Source organism: Magnolia sinica, chromosome 7 (assembly GCF_029962835.1).
Source record: "Magnolia sinica isolate HGM2019 chromosome 7, MsV1, whole genome shotgun sequence".
NCBI lineage: Eukaryota > Viridiplantae > Streptophyta > Magnoliopsida > Magnoliales > Magnoliaceae > Magnolia > Magnolia sinica.
The window spans coordinates 92,794,757-92,819,416 of NC_080579.1; the positions used below are offsets into that span (position 1 = coordinate 92,794,757).

The 24,660-nt window shown below is 39.6% G+C and overlaps 1 protein-coding gene across 1 annotated transcript; it reads left to right on the forward strand.

Moving 5' to 3' along the window:
• The first annotated feature begins 18,161 nt into the window (after positions 1-18,161).
• LOC131251731 (pentatricopeptide repeat-containing protein At2g33760-like) lies at positions 18,162-20,531 on the forward strand. Its single transcript, XM_058252645.1, has one exon. The coding sequence runs from the start codon at positions 18,205-18,207 to the stop codon at positions 20,104-20,106; it is 1,902 nt and encodes a 633-aa protein (XP_058108628.1). The 5' UTR covers positions 18,162-18,204; the 3' UTR covers positions 20,107-20,531.
• The last annotated feature ends 4,129 nt before the right edge of the window (positions 20,532-24,660 follow it).

The following is a 24,660-nucleotide window of genomic DNA, read 5'->3' on the forward strand; positions in this document are numbered from 1 at the left end:
AATTGCCAGTTATTTCATTAGCTACATGTATGGTACATGATTGTTATAGTGGCATTGGTAGCATCTTGCTTGTGGAAAAGACCCATCAATCCAAAGTGATCCATTCCATGAAAATCACAATTATAAGGTGGATGAAAACATGAAAGCATAAACCATGACATAAAAACTGCTAAGTTTCATTTTCTTTCACAACATAGTACTTTATTAATAAAAATGAATTGAAGTTGAGAAATGTATGGGTGCGCTAAGTGCGCAATGGCTTTAAAGTCAGTTGGTAGAAGCTTGAGCATTCAGGAGTTCCCTCAGTTCCTACCTGCAATTCTGAATTTGTATATGTAGATGTGCATCCCATAGTTTATACAAGCCATTGATTTGATGGGCCCCATTATGGATGAACAATTATCAAACTAAGTCCAAAAACCGTACGTTGTTTTTTTTTTTTTTTTAAATGTGACAAAATATTCATACATGATAGTAGGATTTGAAAGTATTAGCCTCTAGCATAGGTGTTTACACCCATTTTTGTCGTACCTACGAGGATCAATAAGATGTCGCCACGTGTTGTCACTACGGGCCTAATAATGACAAAATCGTATTTGCGCCTAAAGATATTTGTCATAAATGAAGTGGCATTTAACTGTATGCATGTCTTAAGGGGAAATGAAGTGTCGAATGACACGTAGTCCTAATTCTTATAGCACGTGATCAAGGAAGCATACCTAACAAGTCTATAAAATATCCATCGAAGCAATGATCTTATCATAAATTTGGATATGCTAAGCAAGGTTGTCTCTCACAATCCATTCAAAATGAAAGATTTTTCAGAGATGTTTAGAGCTCTCATATTATACGAAAATTCCGAAGATACGAATATCAGACTAATATATGAGTGGATTAGGGCTCAATCTGGATTTGGTGGGATTAGTTCCAATAGTTCCCTGGATATTTATGGTCATGATAGGGGATCTCTGAAGATGGCTTTAAACAAGCCATGATTAGATGCAATAGAGCCCTGAAAATGATTTTTGATCTATGAGATCGTTTCAGCCACGCTAGCAAAATATTTGAAAACAATTCCAAATCTACGGAGATCTCTTGTGGAAAGGCCACATAAAAAGCTGTAGTTGTGAGGGATCCTAAACCAACAAGGAAACCCAACGAGGGTTTTGCTACCTCCTGAAGTTATAAAAGGAGACACGATGAAAAGCTCGAGGCCCACGTTAAACACAATCTATTTACGTGGTCTTTACCTTTATTGTTCTTAGCATAGCTTAGATCGCTACTGTTCAGCATCACTGGTACAGTGTTGTAGGAGTAGGGTAAATGTCTGTTACTTTCCATTGTTGGATTTTGATCAACTGAGTTTGTAGTTAGATGATCAAACACCTTAGTTACATATTGTTAACCATTTGCTTAGATCAACTGTTCATACGAGCGGATTAGTTATTTATCTTTCATTTTATTTTATTATTTAGTTTATTTGACACCATCGATTGTAACTAGCATCATCCATGAATCAATAAAATTAGCATTATTTTAGCCTCTTTCTATTTTACTTGTCCATCTTTATTCATTTGAAAAATATATTGATTGCAATTACTAGTGAAAGAAGAAATATTTGAGACACAAAGGAAAAAAGAATCCGTCGGGAAGGACCAACCCTTATTCATCCAAAAATCACTTGATAGCTATTACAATCGGTGGCAGACGAGGAAGGCTGGATCATAAAATCTAGTCTTAATCGGTCCATCTTAATAGGGACACCAGAGTTCAATCAAACATTGAGTATGACTCTGATACGCCCACACTTCTTAATCACACACACGACTCTGATTAAAGGTCCTCATTCACACACACACACAACCTCATGTTTGAATGAATTGTGCCAACAACAGGTCATTCCACCCACTTTATTATTAGGTAGGCCACTAAGGATATAAGATGGGATCCGAGACGCACATAATAATCCGAGTGCTGCAAGCGCATTCTTTTATATTTGGTGCTGACAGGACAAGTGGGCTTCTTCACATCTCCATCATTTCCCATCATGTTTACATGTAGACGTGTAATTTGATTTTTTTTTTTTTAGAAAGTTTTCACATCTTGTTCAACATGTCATTGTACAAGTGAGTCATGGTTTGTACCTACTGCAGATGACACTATCAAAAATAGATACTAAACGGGGTTAGTTTCGAGAGGTTCTATGGTTACTATTAGAGCATTGCATGAGGACCGTTGATTGCATTAGCAGGTTTGAGGTCTACATTATCTTGTTAATTACATGGATGACACTCGGACTGTTTAATCACCAATCTGTAAAATCCATTCATTGGGTACACGGATTCTAACCGTCCAATCAATGCAAAATTCATACTGATAAAAGAATTCTAACCGTCCAATCAATGCAAAATTCATACTGATACAATGATTCTAACCATCCAATCAATAGCATGAAAAACTTAACGATCAAGATTAAACAGAGAAAAATGTTCAATCATCAACTTGAAACATGTATTTGATGGGCCTTTCATCGGAATGCTTTAGTTAAATGATCCAAACCATCCACTCAATGAATTGTATATTTAAACGGTTGCAACCAAAATAATCAGCATTCAAAGGATCAGAGATACCTTAGTGGTATGAATTTTACACAGTGGCCTTCTAATATTGCATTGAATGAATGGATAGTGTTGGACGTGGGCTATGGGGCCCACTTATGATCAATCATTAATGGGTAGATCCCACACAATTAAAACTCAGAACATTCTTAGTTTAATATCTATTTTTTCATTTATTTTCTCTAAAAATTCAAATTTAAATTAGAAAAGAGAATCAGGATTAAAAAAAGAGATTGGAAGTGATAGAACTAAAGCCTGTGGCATCCAAACTCCTCCCACATCTTCTCAGTTCCTTAATAAATGTTTCCAAAAAAATAAAATTTGGAGAGAAATTTCAAAGAGGATTAAGATATTAACCATTAAATTACTTTAAAATATCTAAATTGTTGATTGTCCATATGAGTTATTTTAACTATAGGATCAAAGTGATGATTAAATTATTTTTGCTTTAGTAGTAATTAGTTAAACCACTAGACGTTACTAGAGTTGGGCATGGGACGAGTTAACTTGGCAGATTTAACTTGTTTGACTGGTTCAAACGCAATTGACTTGACCTAAACCGAGTGGGTGAGTCCATCCGAACCGAGTAGATTTCGCTCAATCTAAACTCAAATCGAGTCAAGTCTGGGTCACACAATAACTCAACTCGACTTGACCCAAAATCTGACTCAATAGTGATTCGACTGGATCGAAACTCAACTCGGATTTGGATTGTGTATGTGTGTGTGTATAAACCTAAATCTAATCTAACCTACCTTCGATACCCGACCCGACCTCTCTCCCTCCCTCCCTCCTCCTCTCTCTCGAGCTTGACAGTCACCCATCACCACCAGATTCAGCCTCTCCGACTCAACTCCGTACTGACTTGACCTGACTCAGTCCCTATGACCAGGCTAGACCCGAGCTTGGGTCAAGCATGTTGGACTTGGTACCGAGTCAAGTCGAGTTTGTGTCATACTTATTTCAAAACTAGGTTAGGTTAGGTTTCCCCTAACTCAGTTCAACTCGACTCAATGCCCAACTCTAAACATGATTCATCTATCTTCAACTTTGTGCTAACGTTTCCAAGACTCATCTAAACTCTTCTCATAGATTCTTGATCCATTTTCTTAATAAATGCATACAAGAGATGTTTTCAAGAGAAAATTCAAAAAATAAAATTAAATTAATAAGTTAATATCTATTACCCATTAAGCTACTTCAGAAGATCTAAATTGCTTATCATATTCAGGAGCCATTAGAATTATAATAGGTAGACCGCTAGACATAAATCATTTATATTCAATTTTATGCAAAGTGTCTGAAAATGATGTAAAGCGGGTCGCGGACAGTTTCATGGCCAAGATGGATTAAAAAAAGCTCGGTCGATGACAAAAGTGATTCGGACCGTCAGACATTAAATCGGGTGTATCTCGCAATCCAGAATGAGTTTTCGGACGTAAAATATATGATTTTGGGGTAGAACGAACTACTTTAGCCACCCAACCCTACTAAGTGATGAGATTTTTCTCCTCAGTTCAGAGGAGAGATAGTGCAGCGGGTTGAAAATTCGGAGTATTTCACCGCACTGCTTGACCGGTCGAGTGGGGCTCGACTCAAAGTCCAGTGACCATCTGATGAATTTTCTCCAGGGTGCTCGATCGGTCGAGGACTCAGCTCGACTAGTCGAGGTTATGCAGATTCGAGTCCGAATCTTGTGCGGACTACGGAAATCTATGGTGGTTTCGCAAGAGGTGCGAAAGGAAGTTTCCTAAACTATAAATAGGGGTGCCTAGGGCTTTTCTAAGTAATGCAAGAGGGTTTCTCAAAGCTTTGCAAGGGTTTGTTAAAGGGTTTAGGGCTATCAAATGTTTGAGAGAGAGAAAGAGAGAAAGGAAGCTTGTAGAAGGGAGGTTATGCTTGTAGAGGTGATCTACTGTGCAATCAACATCTCAGCGCTTATAAGTTCTCGTGATCAGTGAGATCTCTCAATTTTTCTTTTATTCTCTTATTGTTTATCCACTCCTTCGTGAGTGAAGAAGGTTGTAACATTCTACTTCATAGTGGATTGTTAATCTAGACAATGTCCCGTAGTTTTTGCATCGTTAAGGGTTTTCTATGTAAAAATCTCGTGTGGTGTGGTTTATGCTTTGATTTATTTCATTGCTTTATTATCCCATAATTCTGGTTTGATTTGGGAGGCTAGATCCTAAGGTTTTGTGCAAGGCTCCCAAACAAAGTGGTATCAAAGCTAAGTTCATTGAACGAAGTGAGATCGGTTCTGAATTATGGAAGATGGCTTATCAAGGATGATCAGCCTCAATGGTTTTAACTGGACCATATGGAAGGCTAAGATGGAGGACTTGCTTTATTGCAAGGACTTATATTCACCAATTTTAGGCATATCAACAAAATCCAAAGATATGTTTGATGATGATTGGAAGAAGTTGGACTGGAAGGCGGTGAGATTTATTAGACAATAGTTGGATGATTCTGTGTTCTACCATGTGTCTACAAAAACCTCAGCCGCTAGCTTATGGTTGAAATTGGAAGGGCTGCATGAGAGGAAGACGACCGGTAATAAAATCTTTCTGATAAGACGACTTGTGAATCTCAAGTTCAAAGATGGTGGTTTTGTGGCTGAGCACATGAACGAGGTCAACAATATAGTGAACCAGCTCTCCGCTATAAAGATGGTCCTGAATGATAAATTGAAGGCTTTGCTATTGCTTAGTTCATTGCCTGACAATTGGGAGACATTAATGGTGTCTCCAAGTAACTCCGGACCAGACGGAAAGGTATTCATGAAACATGTAACTAGCTGTCTCTTCAATGAGGAGACAAAGAAGAAGTCTTAGGGGTCTACTCAGCAAGAGGCCCTTGTGACACAGGAACGGGGGAGAGAAAAAAAAGGAAGGACAGGAAGGCCCAAGATAAATCAAGAGACAAGTCAAGTACCGGGAAGGATGTTGAATGCCGTAATTGTGGTAAGAAGGGTCACTATAAGCATAAATGTCGTGGGAATGAGAACGACAAGAAAGGAAAATGAAAGGAGAAGGAAGATGAATCAGATTCCACTGCGGTCGCTTCAGATGGCGACGTTGTAGTTATTCTTTCAGCAGATCATGATATTTGTCTCGCGGCTACGAGTCAGGACACCGACAGGGTGATTAACTCGGGAGCCTCTTTTCATGCGACTTTACGCAGGGACTTCTTCACAAGTTACAAGTCAGGTGACTATGGGACCGTGAAGATGAGAAATTCTGGCGTATCGAAGATTGTAGGGATCAGTGATATTTGTGTGAAGACCGATGTGAGCTGCACATTAGTTCTAAGGGTTGTGAGGCACATTCTAGACCTTCGCCTCAACTTGATGTCGACAGGAAGGTTGAATGATGATGGCTATGAAAGCTGATTTGCTGGTGGGTGCTGGAAGCTCATCAAGGGTTCATTGATCGCAGCCAGAGGAAAGAAGTTGTGCACCTTTTACAAGGCAAGTGTCAGTGTGTGCAAGGGTGGGTTGAACGCAGCAGAAGATTCAGCTATCGACATGTGGCACAGGCGTCTAAGCCATATGAGTGAAAAGGGGCTTCACGTACTAGCAAGGAAACGGCTCCTTTCAAATGAGACAGGTATACCTCTCAAAACCTATATTGATTGTTTATCAGGAAAATAACATAGAGTTTCATTTGTTAAAACTACTTCTCATGTTAATAAAGTGCATGCATTATATCTGGTTTATTCTGATGTTTATGGTCTTATGAGGACAAAAACCTTAGGTAGGGCATTGTATTTTGTCATTTTTATAGATGATGCATCTAGGAGGGTTTGAGTTTATGCTTTGAAATCCAAGGACGAGGGCTTTAGTGTGTTTAAATTGTTTCATGCTATGGTCAAGAGAGAGACAGATAGATCATTGAAGTGCATCCGTACTGACAATGTTGTGAATACATTGACGACTTTCATGAGTATTGTAAGTCCCTGGGTATACGGCATGAACAGACGGTTCCCAAGACCCATCAGCATAATGGTGTGGCTGAGCGAATGAATCGCACCATTGTAGAGAGAATCAGATGTATGTTATCCCATGCGAAATTGCCAAAGACGTTCTGGGGAGAAGCAATGCACACAGCAGTGTATCTGATAAACAGATCTCCATCAGCCCCGTTGAATGGAGAAGTACCTGAGATGGTGTGGACTGGACAGGATCCATCGTTACAGTTATCTGAGAGTGTTTGGATGCAGGGTATCCGTTAACATACCAACGGACGAGAGGTCCAAACTCGATATAAAGATCAGACAGTGTGTGTTCTTGGGATACGGTGATGAAAAGTTCGGTTACAGATTGTGGGATCCGAACTGAGAAGAAGCTCGTCAGGAGCAGAGATGTGGTATTCTTTGAAGATCAGTGTATAGAAAACATTGGTAAGTCAGAGAAGAACCAGCTTAGTTTAGGTGAGCTAGAGGACATGGATCCGGTTATTCCTCCCATGGTGCCTAATGACGGGGGAGTACAACAAGGTGCAGAGGACGAGGAAGTTCTTACAGAAGATGGACTGGGGGAGTAGCCCCCACTTGATCCACCTGTTGATCCACAGGTGAGAAGGTCATCTAGGGACAAACAACCGTCCAAGAGGTATGCGCTGCATGAGTACATTACGCTGACTAATGGGAGAGAGCCAGAAAATTATTCTGAGGCCCTAACCGACGAGCATAAGGGGGAGTGGTTGAAAGCTATGCAAGAGGAGATGAAATTCTTGCATAAGAACCACACCTATGATATGGTGAAATTGCCTAAGGGCAAGAAAGCTTTGAGTAACAAGTGGTTGTTCAGAAAGAAGGTTGAGCAGAAGAATTCATAGATGAGGTTCAAGGCCAAACTTGTGGTGAAAGGGTTTGGTTAGAGGAAAGGCATAGACTTTGAGGAGATATTCTCACTAGTGGTGAAGATGACATCCATACGGGTGTTGCTTGAGTTGGCGAGAGACGACATCAAGAAGATCGATAGGCTGAAACAGGAGTTGGGCAAATCGTTTGTGATGAAAGACTTGGGCATGACTAAACAGATCGTAGGAATGAAGATAACTCGTGATAGAAGCAACAGGAAGCTTTGGCTGTCACAAGAGCGGTATATTAAGAAAGTCTTAGAGTGGTTCAATATGAATGCAGCGAAGCTGGTTAGTACTCCACTCGATGGTTATTTCAAATTGAGCGACAGGCAATGTCCCAAGACGAAGGCAGAGGTGGATGAGATGCAAAAGATACCCTATGCGTCAGCAGTAGAAAGTTTGATATATGTTATGGTGTGTACGCGCCCAGATATAACATATGCGGTTGGTGTTGTCAGCCGGTATCTTGCCTGACAAAGAACATTGCGCAGCGGTGAAATGGATACTGCGGTATCTAAAAAACTCATCTAGGTTGAGCCTATGTTATGGTGACGGAAAACCTGTGTTAGAGGGCTACATAGATGCAGATATGGCAGGAGATATAGACTCTAAGAAGTATACATTGGGGTTCATGTTCACGTTTGCAAGGGGGTGGTTTCTTAGCAGAGCAAGCTACAGAAGGTCGTAGCATTGTCGACGACAGAGGCCGAGTACATTGCAGTCACAGAGGCATATAAAGAGATGCTTTGGATGAAGAGGTTCCTACAGGAACTTAGCCTAAAGCAGGAGCAACATGTGGTCTATTGCGATAGTCAAAGTGATATATACTTGAGCAAGAATCGAAGCCAGCATTCCAAGTCGAAGCACATAGAGATTCGGTATCACTGGATCAAGGATACTTTGGAACAGAAGGTGTTACAGCTTGAGAAGGTGCACACGGACGATAATAGGTCAGACATGATAACCAAGGCTTTGCTCAAGGGCAAGTTTGAGGTTTGTAGAAACCAAGCTGACTTGAAGAAGGCGAACTCCTCCTAAGTTGGAAAAGGAGAGATTTGATGGGGTTTTCCTCCTCAATTTAGAGGAGAGACAGTGCAACGGGTTGAAAATTTAGAGTATTTCATCGCGCTGCTCGACCGGTCATGGGTGGCACTCGACCGGTCGAGTGGGGCTCGACTCAAAGTCCAGCAACCATCTGATGAATTTTCTCCAGGGTGCTCGACTGGTCAAGGGAGGTGCTCGACCGGTCGAGGACTCGGCTCGACCAGTCAAGGTTACGCAGATTCGAGTCTAGATCTTTTGCGGACTGCATAAATCTGAGGCGGTTTCGCAAGAAGTGCGAAAGGGAATTGCCTAAACTATAAATAGAGGTGCCTAGGGCTTTTCTAGGTAATGCAAGAGGGTTTCCTAAAGCTTTGCAAGGGTTTGCGAAAGGGGTTAAGGCTATCAAAGGTGTGAGAGAGAGAGAGAGAGAAAGAGAGAGAGGAAGCTTGTAGAAGGGAAGTTATGCTCGTGGAGGTGATCTACTGTGCAATCAACATCTCATTGCTTCTATGTCCTCGTGATCGATGAGATCTCTCCGTTTTTCTTTTATTCTCTTATTGTTTATCCACTCCTGCGTGAGTGAAGAAGGTTGTAACGTTCTACTTCATAGTGGATTGTTAATCTGGACGAGGTCCCGTGATTTTTACCTCTTTGAGGGTTTTCCACGTAAAAATCTCTTGTGTGGTGTAATTTATACTTTGATTTATTTCATTGCTTTATTATCCCATAATTCTGGTTTGATTTGGGAGATTAAATCTTAAGGTTTTGTACAAGGCCCACAACACTAAGTTGGGTTGTGCAAGCCGGATTTGCGAAATACTACCAGATCGACGGTCATTTCTCTATTTTAATTTCGTTTTTACTATAAATAGTAAGTTTTAGTATGATTATAACTCTTTATCCGTTGGGCTTTAGGAGTTGCGTCCAACGCGAGAAGAGCTTAGAATAATTAGGAGAACAGCTTGCTGAAGCCAAATATGACACTTACTATTTTTGGCCGAAAACCTTGCGCACTAGTGGACATCATGACCGTCTATAAATAGTAAGTTTACTATTTATAGTAAGTTGCGAATTCTAGAAGTTTTAGCTGTAGTTTGATTCTGATTTCTCTCCCATTTCTTGGTATCCCTATTTAAAGGGTTGTGAACTTGTTTAATTCATTCATCAATCAATTTATGAATTTATTATAATTTATTTCTATTTTCTTATTTTCTTTCCTTCGGATTTGAATACCCGTGGATTCAGAGTAGTTATCTCGAGGAAGATGGTGATCAACCTCACCATGTTCATCCCTGCATCAGAAAACCGCATGGATACCGTAAGCCTAACCATCTCGGCCGTCAAAGGAGGAGATAAGCAATTGATTGGACGTTTCCTATACGTGGACAAAAACTGTGCATGATGCAAACATGAACGTTAGAAACCCAACTTTCACATTTTAGATAGCTACAAGAGGTGTCAATTGTTAAATCATGAGGCTAAGATTTGTTTAGCTCGAAGTCTGCATGCTAGCCTTCTTTACTTAAAAATTTCATTCAAGGTCCTTTTCAATTATTCAAACTGTTTATATGATGGGCCTCAGTGCTGATGTGTGACCCTAAAAAAGAATCTCAAATCAAAAGATTCCAACCCTTTGATTCTTCAACAGTGAAGGAACGAGACCGTCCATTTTCAAAAGTAGTCAAAACGATCAAATGGTTAAAACACTCAAATCAAGAGTTGTTATTTCCATCCATGGTGGACCCATCATATAAATGTTCAGATCATTGTGAGATGACTCCAGATCCTCATGAATATGAATGCGGGTGCATGTATGATAATAACACGTGTGAGATCTGAGCTTTTCATTAGGTCCACCATTATTTATGTATTATATCCGCTCTGTCAATCTATTTTACCAGATAATTTTAGCCTTGAGCCCAAAAATTAAGCATATCCAATGTTCAAATGGACCACACCAAAGGAAACAGTGTGAATTTAACTTCTACTGTTGAAAAATTCTTAGGGGCCACAGAAGTTTTGGATCAAGCTTATATTTGTGTTTTCCATTCATCCATGTCTGTATGATCTTCTGAACAGGTTGGATGACAAATAAACATAACTGTGGGGCCTATATAGGTTTCAACGGTGGAAATCATTATCCCCACTGTTTCCTGTGGTATTATCTACTTGATCCTTGGATATGCTTCAATTTTGGTTTCAACCCCTTAAATTAGATGGAAAAACAGATGGACGGCGTGGATAGACCACATATATTCAAGGTGGGCCCAACAGAGTTTACTCAGTATGCAATCCGATTTAGTTTAGATCTTCGGGCGTAAAAAATCAAGCTATTTCACACGTCAGTGGGCCACATCATTTGAATGGCTAACATATTCACCAGGCTGGCCACAAGATCAACGGTCCAGATCACCCAAAGTGTGTGTGCCACATGTGGAGCTCTTAAGCATGTTCCTCTCTTTGAAAAGATAAGCCCAACACAACTACCTCATGCACCTAATTTCGTCTTGATTTGAGACGGAAAGGCTACCTAGCTATAAGCCAAAATGAAAGTAAACAACTGTCTTTTTCAATAATAAAAGCCCCTCCCATTTTCGACTATTCTGAGATGCACATCCGTTTCCCACCCCTTTCTTGAGTCGGTTTAAGATACTCGACCCAGGGAGTATATATCCGCGGTACCAGTGCTGTCAATTAGGACCGTCCATCAGGTCCAAAATAAGAAGAGTGGTATGCATCTAGTTTGGTTCAATGGTTATGTGAGGTTAACCTTATAGGAACTTTCCATGAGGTCGTGCTCTATGAGCCCCACCCATGATGCTTGTTGGACGTCCATACCATGCATGTGATGACTCCTCTATAAGTTATGTGATGTCCCAAAGATCAGCCATATCTAAAACTCATGTGGGCCATGCAATTTAAAACCACCTGAAATCTCGCCTAAAACATCTAATCAAAAGTAGTTGGTGGGATATACCTGATATTGGAATATGATGCAGGGAAGGACGTGAGGTCGAGCACCGTCTTTCTCAGGGGGTTAACTATTCCAAATCCATGGAACTTCTCTGGACTCCCCACGGAGACTTTTCAAATTCATGAGGAGACGTGAGGTTGAGCATCATCTTCCTCAAGGGGTTAACAGTTCCAAATCTGTAGAATTTCTCTGAACTCCTCACGGAGACTTTTCAAATTCACGAGGAAAAGAACAATAAAATATAAAATAAATTACACCCAGATCCATAGCTCAACTGGCAGACTGAGTGGAGATACCTCGTTTCAACACTCGAGGTCTTGGTATCGATCCCTAGTGGGGGTGGCTAACATGGAGTGTGTGTATTAACATGGGTGTGTACTAACAAGCTAACAAAAAAAAAAATAAATAAATAAATAATAAATTTTGATATTAATTAATGAATGAAATAAATGAGTTCACGATCTTTTAAATAGGGATATTAAGCAATGGAAGAAATTTTATGATAAAACTACAACTAGAACTCTTAGAATTTGCAACTTACTATTTATGGATAGTTGTGATGTCTATTAGTGCACTAAATTTTTAGCCAAAAATAGCAAGTGTCCTATTTGGCTTTACTATGTTATTCTCTTAATTATTCTAAGCATTTTTCATGTTGGGCGCAACTCCTAAATCCCAATGGATGAAGAGTTATAATGAAATTAAAACTTACTATTTATAGTAAAAATAGAATTAAAACAGGAATGACCGTCGACCTGATGGTATTTCACAAATCTGGCTAGTGCAACTCAGCCGAGTAGGTTGGGTGGCTAAAGTAGCTTGTCATACTCCAAAATCATATATTTTATGTCCAATAATTCATTCTAGCTTGCGAGATACATCCGTTTTAAGTTTTGGCTGTCCGGATCATCTCCATCTCTGATCGAACCTTTTCTGGTCGATCTTGGCGATGAAATTATCTGCGACCCGCTTTATATCAAAAAGGCCTAAAATTTGGTGTGATCCCTTGTCCAAATGAGAGACACACAATGTATGGATTAAATGTCTAAATTGCGTCTTAGTGGGCCCTATAAACAATTAGAAAGGCTTCACTAGATGGGCATCTACTTTCAACTATTGTGTGGCCACCCAAGTCATGTATAGGGGAGGCTGAAAAGTCTAATAGTATCAAATATTTCATTTAGCAAGACACCCAAAATTTCAAACGGTTGAAATAATCAAATTTAAGAAAATTTTGTTATATATCCATCATAGAAATTTCATATTTACAAGCCAAAGTCCCTGCATATCACATTGCAATGTATAGGGATGTATTCGAGCAGGCTAAATAATAAAAATAAATAAATAAATAAAAATAAAAATATATTCAAGCAGACCTCAAGCCTGTAATCAGTTAAATAATCTTCCTAAATAATTTCTTACATGGTTGTTCAGGTACAGCTATTTCCATGTGCATGCACACGCTCTTGAACACCTTGGAGGCATTTATATCCACCCAAATCTTTCAAATTGCAAGCCCTAGATTTGACGTTGGAGCATCCATATCCACCCAAATCGTCCAAATTGCAGGCCCTAGATTTGATTGATTAAGAAATTTGAGATTAAGTACTATTGCATATTTATTAAATGTTGAATTTTGAACATTGGACGTTTTTATTCTTATCATCTACTTAGTGTCCATCAATCAAATGGACGGATCAGAAATCTGCTGGCGATTTTCAATTATGAATTGATCTACCACCTGCCCCACTATTTGAACGGCTTAGATTCTTAGATTGATAGTCGCAAATATCCCGTTTAGGCATGCATAAGCATAGGTCATTATATTTTACCATAATTATTTTATTATTGTCTCCTGTAAATGTAGAGACAAATCTTGTTCTCAGCAATTTCTTTGCTCCAAAAATTTCTCATGATATTTTTAAAATTTGAGCTTTTTTAAGGGATATTTTGGAAAAATCTAGCCAAAAATAAAATATTTATTACAAGTTTAAATTTTAAATATTTATATAAGAAATTCCTTAAGGGTTTTAATTATTTCCCATTAATATTGTGATATTATCATGATATGAATGCAATTTTTAAAAATCTCAAATTAATATCATTTAGTGTATTTTTCATGATATTATTGTGATATTTTAGAATTTCACAATTTTTGTCACACTGATTATAAATAGGGCCTGTACACGAACCGAGCTAGCCAGTTTGAAATTGAGTTCCAGCTGAGTTGAGTTATTTTTTTTAGCTCGAAAAAATTTCGAATAGAGTTCAAGCTTGCCCGAGCTCAACTCAACTTAGATCGAACCCAGCTCGAATCGAACTCAGATGAACCAGTTTAGTGACTTGGTTACTTTGATATTGATGTTGCTCACCAAGTGTTTGATGAAATGAGTCAACGGAGTGTGGGTGGCAAGGAAGGTATGTATATGAAACAAATACCTTTTTTGTTTTCTTGATTTTTATATTGCTTAGAAGGTCTTTGATGAAATACCTATAAAACCATTACTTTTTATATACAACAAGATTTTGAAAGTACAGTCCATGCGTTTGTGAAAATGTTGCACAGGCGAACTCGGTTCGAACTTGGCTCCAACTTGCCCGAGCTGGTGACCGAACCGAGTCGAGTTGACCAATTAGGCTGAAGGACCAAGCTGAGCTAAGTTTGAGATGGAGTTAGGAAGTGGCCAAGCCAAGTTGAGTTGTGCCCAACTCAACTCGATTCGACTTGTATACACCTCTAACTATAAATAGAAAATAAATGGTGTATTTATCAATAGCGTGGGTGTGCATAGTGACAAATCTCATTCTCCCCAATGAGAGATTTTCAGATTCTGATATTTCTGTTATTGAAAATAAAATATTTATTTATTTTTATTTTAATATAATAAATAATTTTAAATTTTAATGTTGGTGATTAGTTTAAATGTTTACTATTTATTATATAAAATAGTGATAATATCATGACAAATTAAAACTGCAGAGATTTTGAAAATCTCGTGATAATATAGTTTATTGAATTTTTCATGAGAATATTACGGGATTTTCAAAATCTCGACCATTTGTCACAACATGGGTGTGTCCATTTCAATTCCAGTATAATTGCAAGTTACTTAAGCTTCTGGATAAAACATTGGGTTATTTTTATTAATTAAAAATAAATCATCAGGTGCAGCCATTGGTGTCCTAACTTGTCATCCAACCAGGTCATTTTCACATCCTTACCATTGAAATGGTAGGCCCCACCATGAAGATCAGCTTGCATAAAAATCAGCCCTGTCCTCCACCAGGTGGGCCATACCACTATGATGAGTCAGACTGTATGTTCTTAACCGATTCCGAAATTTCTAGCCCACCTGATCATTAGACAATCCTGATTGTTGACCAAGTGATCTTGATTGATAGGCCTACCATTTGAATGGCAAGGATTTTGTACACAGATGCAATGTTGGTAGGAAATATCTGGTTGGATCACAAGCTAATTTACTTCCAGTTTCACTTGATCAATTCTCTCCTTTTAAAAAAAATGTATTTGTCCCTCTCTCTTTAGTTGACTACAATTATAAAACAAGAGAAGGAATAGAGTATTTTGGATTCTAGAAATACTGTTTAGTTCATTAAATGAAAATAAATATAAGGTTTGCTAATTCCACACGTGCATGGTTTCCAGCTCATCTACAAAAAGGCATGCGAGCGTGTGATATTTAAACCTCCCTTTTGATTAAAAACAATGTTAAAATTTTCTGCGGCGCCTCAAAAGTTAGGTTGTTTCATTCCTCAGGTGGGCCACCAATTAATGGTATCCATGCATTTGGGTTTTTCATTACTGATTTGGTGGTGGTCTTGCCAAACACCTACCTTACCTACCAAAAGAATAATCTTGTAATTCAAAGTCCTGAGAATCTTGCAATAGAAAAATAAAACATTTCTAGTTATTAACAGAGAAACATGTTCATACATGCGCATAAAAGTCACATTTGTAAGATTCATAGATCATATCATGCATGCATGGGGATGTAAATACATGAACCATGTGTCACATTGCATCAGCAATCTACATGGCCATGAATCAAAACTGCTTGTTCTAATCATGTGGTTTATGATGTAGCTTTCTTTTAAGAAAGTAAGGTCTCATTTGGATACTTGTAATTAGAATATACTAGAAACCAAATCACATGGTAAATGAAATCGATATGAATTGGAATCCTTCGATGTGTTTGGATGCATATAGTCATATAAGTAAAATGCATTGAAATCTAAAAATTGTGTTAGTATACCTATGAACAGATGCACTAATAATTCATTTTTAATAACTCAAATTACTATATGTATTATTTAATATAATAATTGAAATAAGTTCATTCAAATTTATATTTTAACAAAAAAAATTAAAAAAATCCTAATTTGTAAGTGGGCCCACTTTGGAAAATAGACTGTTTTTAGCATTTTGAATCTGCGCATGATCATGTTGCATTTTATTTCACATTGATTCTAATTACCACTATTTACCATCAAACAAATGACCGTTAAATACCTTTCAATTGATTAAAAACCTATCTCAATTCCATTTGTATTACATGATTTAGTTGTTTTGAACTTTGTAAAAACAAATCCAACCTCTCTGGTACCATCATTTTATATATGAAATCTACAGTGATGATGCTTAGGCCGATCCACACCTCCGGTGGGCCACACCACAGAGAACAACGGTGATCGGATGAAAACCATATGTTTGTGTGTATGGTGGGTCAGGTGCAGTCCTTGATGCTTAGCCTTCGGTCCAAACATCATCCAGATCCACAACTCTGGTGGGCCACACCAAAGAGAACAGCAGTGATGGGATGTCAACCCTACGTTTGTGTGTGTGGTAGGCCAGCAACAGTCCTTGATGGTAGGCCTTCGGTCCAAACATCATCCATATCCAACTCTGGTGGGCCCCACCACAGAGAACAACGGTTGTGAGGGGTTCCAGCCATATGTTTCATCGTGTGGTCCATTTAAGTTTTTTAACAGTCTGATTTTTTGCATGCATTGCGAACACAAGGTTCATCACCTGATGGACTGTGTGGATTTCACATATACTTCGATTATTCCTACTTTTAATTTGTAATTGTTAAATACTGAGTGAAGTTGAGTTGAATCTTCGAGTCAACCCAGCCACTCTACCGAGTCGAGTCGAGTTTTATGTTTTTGAACTATGGTGTACAGCCTCAAGTGAAGGACCTATAATTCTTTATTAATGTAATGTCCAAGATGGATTAGAGTAGGCCCAATCAGAAGTAGAAGTCATTAAGACCATCAGAACCTTAAAACAGATATATCTCGCAAATTGGAATGAGTCAATCGACGTGCTATATATGATTTTGGGTAGGATGAGTTACTTTAGCCAACCGGTTGCCCACGCCGATTTTTCGAGATTGCATCATATCAATTGCCAACTTTCATGTTTAATTTCATTTTTACTATAAATAGTAACTTTTAGTTTAATTATAACTCTTCATCCGTTGGGCTTTAGAAGTTGTGCCCAACATAAAACTTGTTTAGAAAAATGAAGAAAATAACATGTTAAGCCATATAGGACATTTACTATAAATAAAAAGTTTACGATTTATAGTAAGTTAGGCATTTTAAAGAGTTTTAGTTATAATTTAATTCTTAAACTTCTTATTGGTATATATTAATATCCCTATCTAAATGGTTGTAGACTCGTTTATTTCAAGGGAGTTGTTTGATGCTCTAGAACAGCGTGATGATTAATGCTCCGACACTTAAATATAGCACACTTGTCAAATGTTAACTCACAATATAAACTGTAAAAATTGCAGTGTCTTAAAACTCAGGTTTATCGGACGAAGTTAAAACTTTCATCATTAGGAAATACTTTGTTGAATTTGGATCGTTGATTATTTTTATTCAGCGTCTACTAATGTTCACTGATCCATGGGTTAGTGAATCAAATCAGTGTGGTCCATAATACATACATTAAGGTGGGCCCTACAGTAACGGTAAGGGCTCTTTGGGGGCCGCCGTGATGAATGTATTTCATCCACACCGTCCAACCGTTTTTTCAGCTCATTTTAGCTATGAATCCAAAATTGAAGTACATCCAAAGCTCAAGTCGATCACACCACGGGAAACAGTGGGATAATGGCGTTCACCATTGAAACCTTCTTAGGGCCTACAGTGTTGTTTACTTTCCATCCAACCTGTTCATAAGGTAATACAGACCTTGATAAAGGTAAAATACAAATATCTTCTTTATTTAAAACTTCTGTGTTCCCCAGGAAATTTCAACGGTGGGCATTCAATAGCCACCGTTTCCAGTGGTGTGGTCCATTTGAATTTAGGATATGCTTATATTTTTGCCTATAGGCTAAAATGAGCTGAAAAAACGTATGGACGGACTGGATAAAACACATACATCACGATGGGGCCCACAGAGTCCTGCCACCATGGAGGTCATTGCTCCCAGGGTCACTACCCAATCCGTTTTCAAAAAATTAGACCACTGCAAAACTCAGGTGGGCCACATCATGTGGATGAACATGATGGACGGATTGGATGTCATCAAAAATCATGGTGGGCCCCACAAAAAAGTTTTGTAGGATGAAGCTTATCTATAAAGTAGATCTGGCCTCAACTTTGTAAATAGCGCGGGAAGCCATTCCTTCGGTTCCGAAGTCGACTAACCGTTACCAGCCTCATGTTTAAATTCAAATTGAAAAATCCTCTCTCTTCCCATGAAAGAATCCGACTCTTCTTCACCTCTTTCTCTTCTTCTTCTACTTCTGCAGCAATGCTTGATTCCTTCGTGCACGAGCAAAAGTCCTTCTCAAATCCACAGACCCGATTCTCAGAAACCCATTTCTTCCTATTCGCTTTCGACCCAAAGCTCTTCATTTCGGCTCTATCGAACTGCCGAAGCCTCTCCCAAATCAAACAAGTCCATGCCCAAGCAACCCTGCTTGGAAGTATAGAAAATCTCGCTGTGGCAAACAAGCTCCTGTATATTTACACCCAATCCAAAGCCATCGACGATGCACATGCCTTCTTTGGTAGTATGAAGGAGCGGGACCTCTTCTCTTGGAGCGTTATGGCTGGAGGGTTCGCCAAGGTTGGGAATTACGAGAATTGTTTCAGAACTTTTCGAGAAGTTGTCCGTTTGGGCTTCCATCCTGATAGCTACACTCTGCCCATTGTATTACGGGCTTGTAGGAATACATTGAACCTTCGGATGGGTCGAGAGATTCACCACCTTGTTTACAAAGGTGGGTTGTTTTCGGATGTTTTCATATCGGCTGCGCTCGTGGACATGTATGCGAAATGTGGAGTCATCGATGATGCTCGGCATGTGTTTGATAAAATGCCGAAGAGGGATATGGTGACGTGGACAGTCATGATCGCTGCATACGCGGACTACGGGAATGCAAACAAGTCATTGGTTTTGTTCAAAAGGATGATGGAAGAAGGGGTTGTCCCCGATAAGGTGACGATGGTGACCGTCGCTTATGCTTGTGCGAAATTAGGGGCTATGCATTCTGCTCAGCTTGTTCATGATTACGTGTTGAGGAGGAAATTTTCTTTGGATGTGATTTTGGGAACGGCAATGATTGATATGTATGCAAAATGTGGGAGCATCAATGTCGCGAGGGAGATTTTTGATTCGATGAAGGAAAAGAATGTGATTTCATGGAGTGCAATGATAGCTGCATATGGGGATCATGGGTATGGTAGGAAAGCTCTTGATTTGTTTCCTATGATGTTACAAAGTGGGATTTCTCCAAACCGGATCACATTCTTATCTGCCCTATCCGCGTGTAGCCATGCGGGTTTGGTCAATGAGGGTCAACAGTTCTTCTATTCGATGTCGGAAGATTACGCAATAGCACCTGATGTGAAGCACTATACTTGTATGGTCGATCTTCTTGGCCGAGCAGGGAGGCTTGATGAGGCATTGGAATTGATGGATACGATGACCGTCGAGAAAGATGAGGGATTGTGGGGTGCGTTATTGGGTGCTTGTAGAATACATGGGAATATTGGTTTGGCAGAGAAGGCTGCCAATTGCCTTCTCGAATTGCAGCCCAGAAATCCCGGTTACTATGTTCTTCTTTCGAATATCTATGCAAATGCTGGCAGGTGGGAAGATGTTGCCAAGGTGAGGGATATGATGACCAACAGAGGATTGAAGAAAACGCCCGGATGGACGTGGATTGAGATCGATAACAAGACCCATCAGTTCAGTGTCGGAGACAGAATCCATCCCCAGTCAGAAGAGATTTACAGGATGTTGGAGAGCTTAAGAAAGAAATTGGAGATGGCCGGTTACATTCCGGATACAAATTTCGTATTACATGATGTGGATGAGGAACTGAAGGTGGGGATCTTGTACACCCATAGTGAAAAATTGGCGATTTCATTCGGTCTCATCAGCACGCCCGAGGGGACAACGATCAGGATCACAAAGAACCTCAGGGTCTGCGGCGATTGCCACACATTTAGTAAATTGGCATCGGCTGTTGTGCAGAGAGAGATCATTGTTCGAGATGCTAATCGGTTTCACCACTTCAAGGACGGTTCTTGTTCGTGTGGGGACTATTGGTAATGGATTTATTTCAGATTAAGGTAGTTATATACTCCCCACCTTGTACACTGCTAAAGGATATTTAGCTAAACTGATAGAAATTTATGAGTTTTGCTAGCATGACATATCAGTACATGTGCCAAAGTGTGCCATTTGTGTGATATCCAAGCTGTGATCAGGCAGGCCCCGCTGTATGTATACCACAGCTGAAATATTGGGCCAGTCCACTCTTCAGGTGGGCTCCACTTGTACAGAAACAATAGATGCTCTAAGAAAAGGCCCACTGTGCACATTCAGAGCATATGTGGCATACCGTGATGGGTGTACAAGCCTAGTTTTTCAGTCAGGGCATGTATACAGTGGGCCCTCCTAATGAACAGCTTGGATCTTACACAATTTGAAACACATTGGCATGTGTAGCTCTAGGGCTAGCAATTTTTAATTCAGAGTGACTCACCTTTTGAAGAAGTTTCTTAGGAAAAGCAATTCTCTTCAGAACTTCATTGATTTGTTGAGCTTTGCTAACCGCACATGCATGTTCAATAAAGCTCATGTACACGCCACACATGCCAGTATGGCACTTATGTGTGAGATTTAATCCATCCATCAGGTTGGTCCTAGCTTGTACGTGCTTTCCCAAAAATCAAATATGGTCCAATCAGCATGTGGGCGCCAATATTGGATGGGTTAGAAATCTTCCGCCAAGTTTTTCAGAGCCATACGTTTGTTTTGCTGAACTGTGGGGCACCTGAATAGTGGATCAACCTGATTCTTTGGTTAGGGCATGAAGAAGTTTCTTAGGAAAAGCAATTCTCTTCAGAACTTCATTGATTTGTTGAGCTTTGCTAACCGCACATGCATGTTCAATAAAGCTCTTGTACACGCCACACATGCCAGTATGGCACTTATGTGTGAGATTTAATCCATCCATCAGGTTGGTCCTAGCTTGTACGTGTTTTCCCAAAAATCAAATATGGTCCAATCAGCATGTGGGTGCCAATATTGGATGGGTTAGAAATCTTCCGCCAAGTTTTTCAGAGCCATACGTTTGTTTTGCTGAACTGTGGGGCACCTGACTAGTGGATCAACCTGATTCTTGGGTTAGGGCATCAATATAGTGGTGCCGTTCTGGTGGATTGGATTGGATCTCAGACCTATTATGCCATGCTGGCACATGTGTGGTGTGTACACGAGCTTTATAGGACACATGTGGTGGGCTTAGCAAAGCTGGATTTTGTGTAGCTCAAAGGCTGTGTTTATAGGCAATTGAATTATTTTAAGATGTTTGGTCTGATAGGAATATGAAAAAAACAGCTTATCCAATTAATTTGCATCACAGATATTGTAGCAAAATGACATTTGCTTCATTTAGGGTGTTTGGATGTACTATCATATTTGAATTGTAATTTTTGGTATCACAAAATGCAAAAACCAAACTGAAAGTTATTTTTTGGTTCCATATTCACAGTTTGGGCTCCATATTGTGATTACATTGCCTTCGAGTTGGAATTGGAAGGAAGGGAACTGCAATTTGGGAGCTACTTCCGCATCATGAGTACCAGAGAACCATTAAAAGAATTATACATACTAGAGAGAACAAAAAATCTTTTATAATTTCCTCTTGATTAAAGTGAATGTTTGCAATTCAATTTGCTTGTGCATCCAAACACAGCCCTAAAGAAATAGTTTCATTAATAACATTAAGAAGCACAATCTTGGTGACTGCAGAGCACTTACCTGAATTTGTAGTCCACCAGTTGGGGCTACGTGTATGGATGATTGGAACCGTTCAGAAGGTAGCTCCCACCATACTAGCTATTCGATCTGCAGGCAGAAAAAGCATATAGTTGTCAACAGTTTAAATTCAAGTCCATTTTTGAATTGTTAGGATCATCTTTACGGACAAAAAGGACTGCCCGCAGCCTATCCATGGATGACCCTACATTCTAGTATGGCTTTGACACTGATCCACATGGCCCAGCTAATGGACGACGATTTCACTTCAGTGGTCCGTGGACTACCTTCTTTAAACCTAACAATAAACCACGACATTTTTATTTATTATTATTTTTTTATTATTTTTTTTTTTGAAATTAAGGCCATAAAAAATGCAAGATTGATATTATGGCTACAGGCTGGGAGCAAATCACCCACTCTGCCAAACCAACATCCATGAAAATCAATTTGGCAGCTTTTTTCGGAGGCTGACAGGCAGGCATGATCGAGCTTTGAAAGGGATGGAAATTTCTCTTTGAGGCAAGAAGAGATTGCCTGGAGACAGGTCAAGAGCCTTATGGCTCAAAGGAGGGAACCATGATACAATGTAGTCCCACAGCATTGCTGATGCCAAAAGCAGGAAAACACAATCAACAGAACCATGGTGGAGGGAAAATCATAGAAAACAAAAATCGGATTCAGGAAAGAATGGAGTTCTTTGAGAAGTATACTTGTATTCCAAAACAAGGCCTAAGCTAGAGGGGATTTCCTTCTCTTCTTTATCTGAAGAGGCAGCGAAGGCGCTCGCAAGAACTTTCAAAGAAGAGGTTAGCAGGGCAATCTTCGATCTCGATAATGATAAAGCCATTGGCCCAAACAGCTTCTTCATTGGCTTCTATCAAGAGTGTTGGGACAGTGTAAAAGGTGATATCATGGCTTAGTTGAGTTCCATGAGAGAGCCATGCTCAATGAAAGTACCAATGCAACCCTTATTTGCTCGAGCCTGAAGAAAGATTGTATGGTAGAGATGAAGGATTTTTGCCCCATTAGCCCAATTGGCAGTTTATATAAGATCATGGCTATGACTATTGCTGACCGCATGGAGCTGGTTCTTCCTCCATCATATCCCCATATCAAGTTACTTTCATCATTGAGCTATGATACTTTGGATGGATCCTGGTTGCTAATGAGTGTATTCTATTCAAGGAAAGTGGCTAAAGATATGGAAAGGCATATGATCATGTCGACTGGGATTTCCCGTTATAATTAAAGCAGTGGATGGGCTTCAAAGAGAGTTGGCACAGATGGATAGTAGAATGCATTTTGACAGTAACATTCCCTGCTCCTACAAACTTTCTCCTTTTGGCTATTTTGACAGTTAAAGGGTTGGAGACAAGGTGACCCGCTATCCTCCTCCTTGTTCTCGATATTGCAGAAGATCTTAGTAGGTTGCTCTCTAGAGTTGAGGACTGCAGGGTCATCAATGGATTTCAGGTGGACCCTTCAAGCTTGTTGATTTCCCATCTTCTATTTGTTGATGACTAGAGGAAGAAATTATTGGTTTCTGTTGGGTTGTCTTGAGTCTAATTTTGGTGCCTAATGAGGGGGCTTTAGAAGTTGGAAGTGAAACAATTCTAGAAATTGTCGGCAGTCTATTTTGCGTGAGATGACTAAGGCGGTTTCTTCTTTCCTGGGCTTCATGTGGCAATCAGAAGCTCCCAAAATGGTGGCGGCTTTTGTTTGGTAGGACATTAAGGACAAGATTTTAATAGCAGATCACTTGAAGAATAGTGGTTATTGCATGCCCATCAGATGTGTCATGTGCAAGGTTGTGAATCTGTTCATCACCCCTCAAGCTAGAAAATAAGCTGCTTTGTGACTAGAAACATTTGAGAATCAGCCATGCACATGTGATCCGAGAGTGGGAACCGAATCAATGGTGTGGCCTCCGTTGGTGAAGAATCCGAATCCGGCGAGAATCTCTAGCATGGACTATCAGAAATCCTCCAAGACCAGCAATCCGCGAACATCTTTTGTATTGATCAAACCCAATATGAACAAGAGTAAGGGGAATCTCCTTCCTTCTCTCTAAGAGCAGCAATCCGTGAATATCTTGAGTGGGAATCTCTCTCTCTCTCTATCTCTCTCTCTCTCTCTCTCTCTCTCTCTCTCGCGCGCGCGCGCCCGCGTGCGCGGGGAAAATCAATGAAAAAGAAATCAATTTCCCCTTCTTTTTTGGTTTCTCAAATAGAGAAGACTATTGTGTCTAGGGAATTCGTATTCTTTTCCACAGTTTTCCATCTTTTCAGACAGGCTTAAAGGAAAGATTTGAGGCAAAAGATCCATTTTAAACCCATTTCAAACCCTTGTATACTCTGCTTCCCTTTCAGAAAACACCCGTTCTAATAAAAAGAACAGAACCCTGTTGAATTCCACAATTTCCTCCTCCAAGTTTCTATGAAAAGAAAAGCTCCATGATTTTATTTCCCACGATGTCTCATGGCAGTACCTAACACATCTCCTCTCCTCACTACTCTAGAGATAATACAGGAAGAAGACACTAGCAGTCTTTCCCGACCCAAAGATCCTCCAAAAATCTCACTTCCTGCCACCCAAAGGCCAAAGACTAGATAAATGACTAGGAACTTCCAAACTTGAATACTTTTATGGGTCGTTTGGCAAAACCAGTTTGGGTGTATTTAGGTGCATTTGTGATCCAAAAGTCGTTTGGCAGCATGGATTCGAGGAAAAATGGAATCCAAGGTAATTGAAATATACAGTTTTGATGTGTTTTGAAATCTCATCCCTTTTGTTATTGGAAGGATATGAAATCTCACCTTTTGCTGTGATTCCAGTGTA

What these genes read in the sequence shown, in the direction of transcription:
- LOC131251731 (XM_058252645.1), top strand. Translation starts at nt 18,205, where the DNA reads ATGTTTAAATTCAAATTGAAAAATCCTCTCTCTTCCCATGAAAGAATC.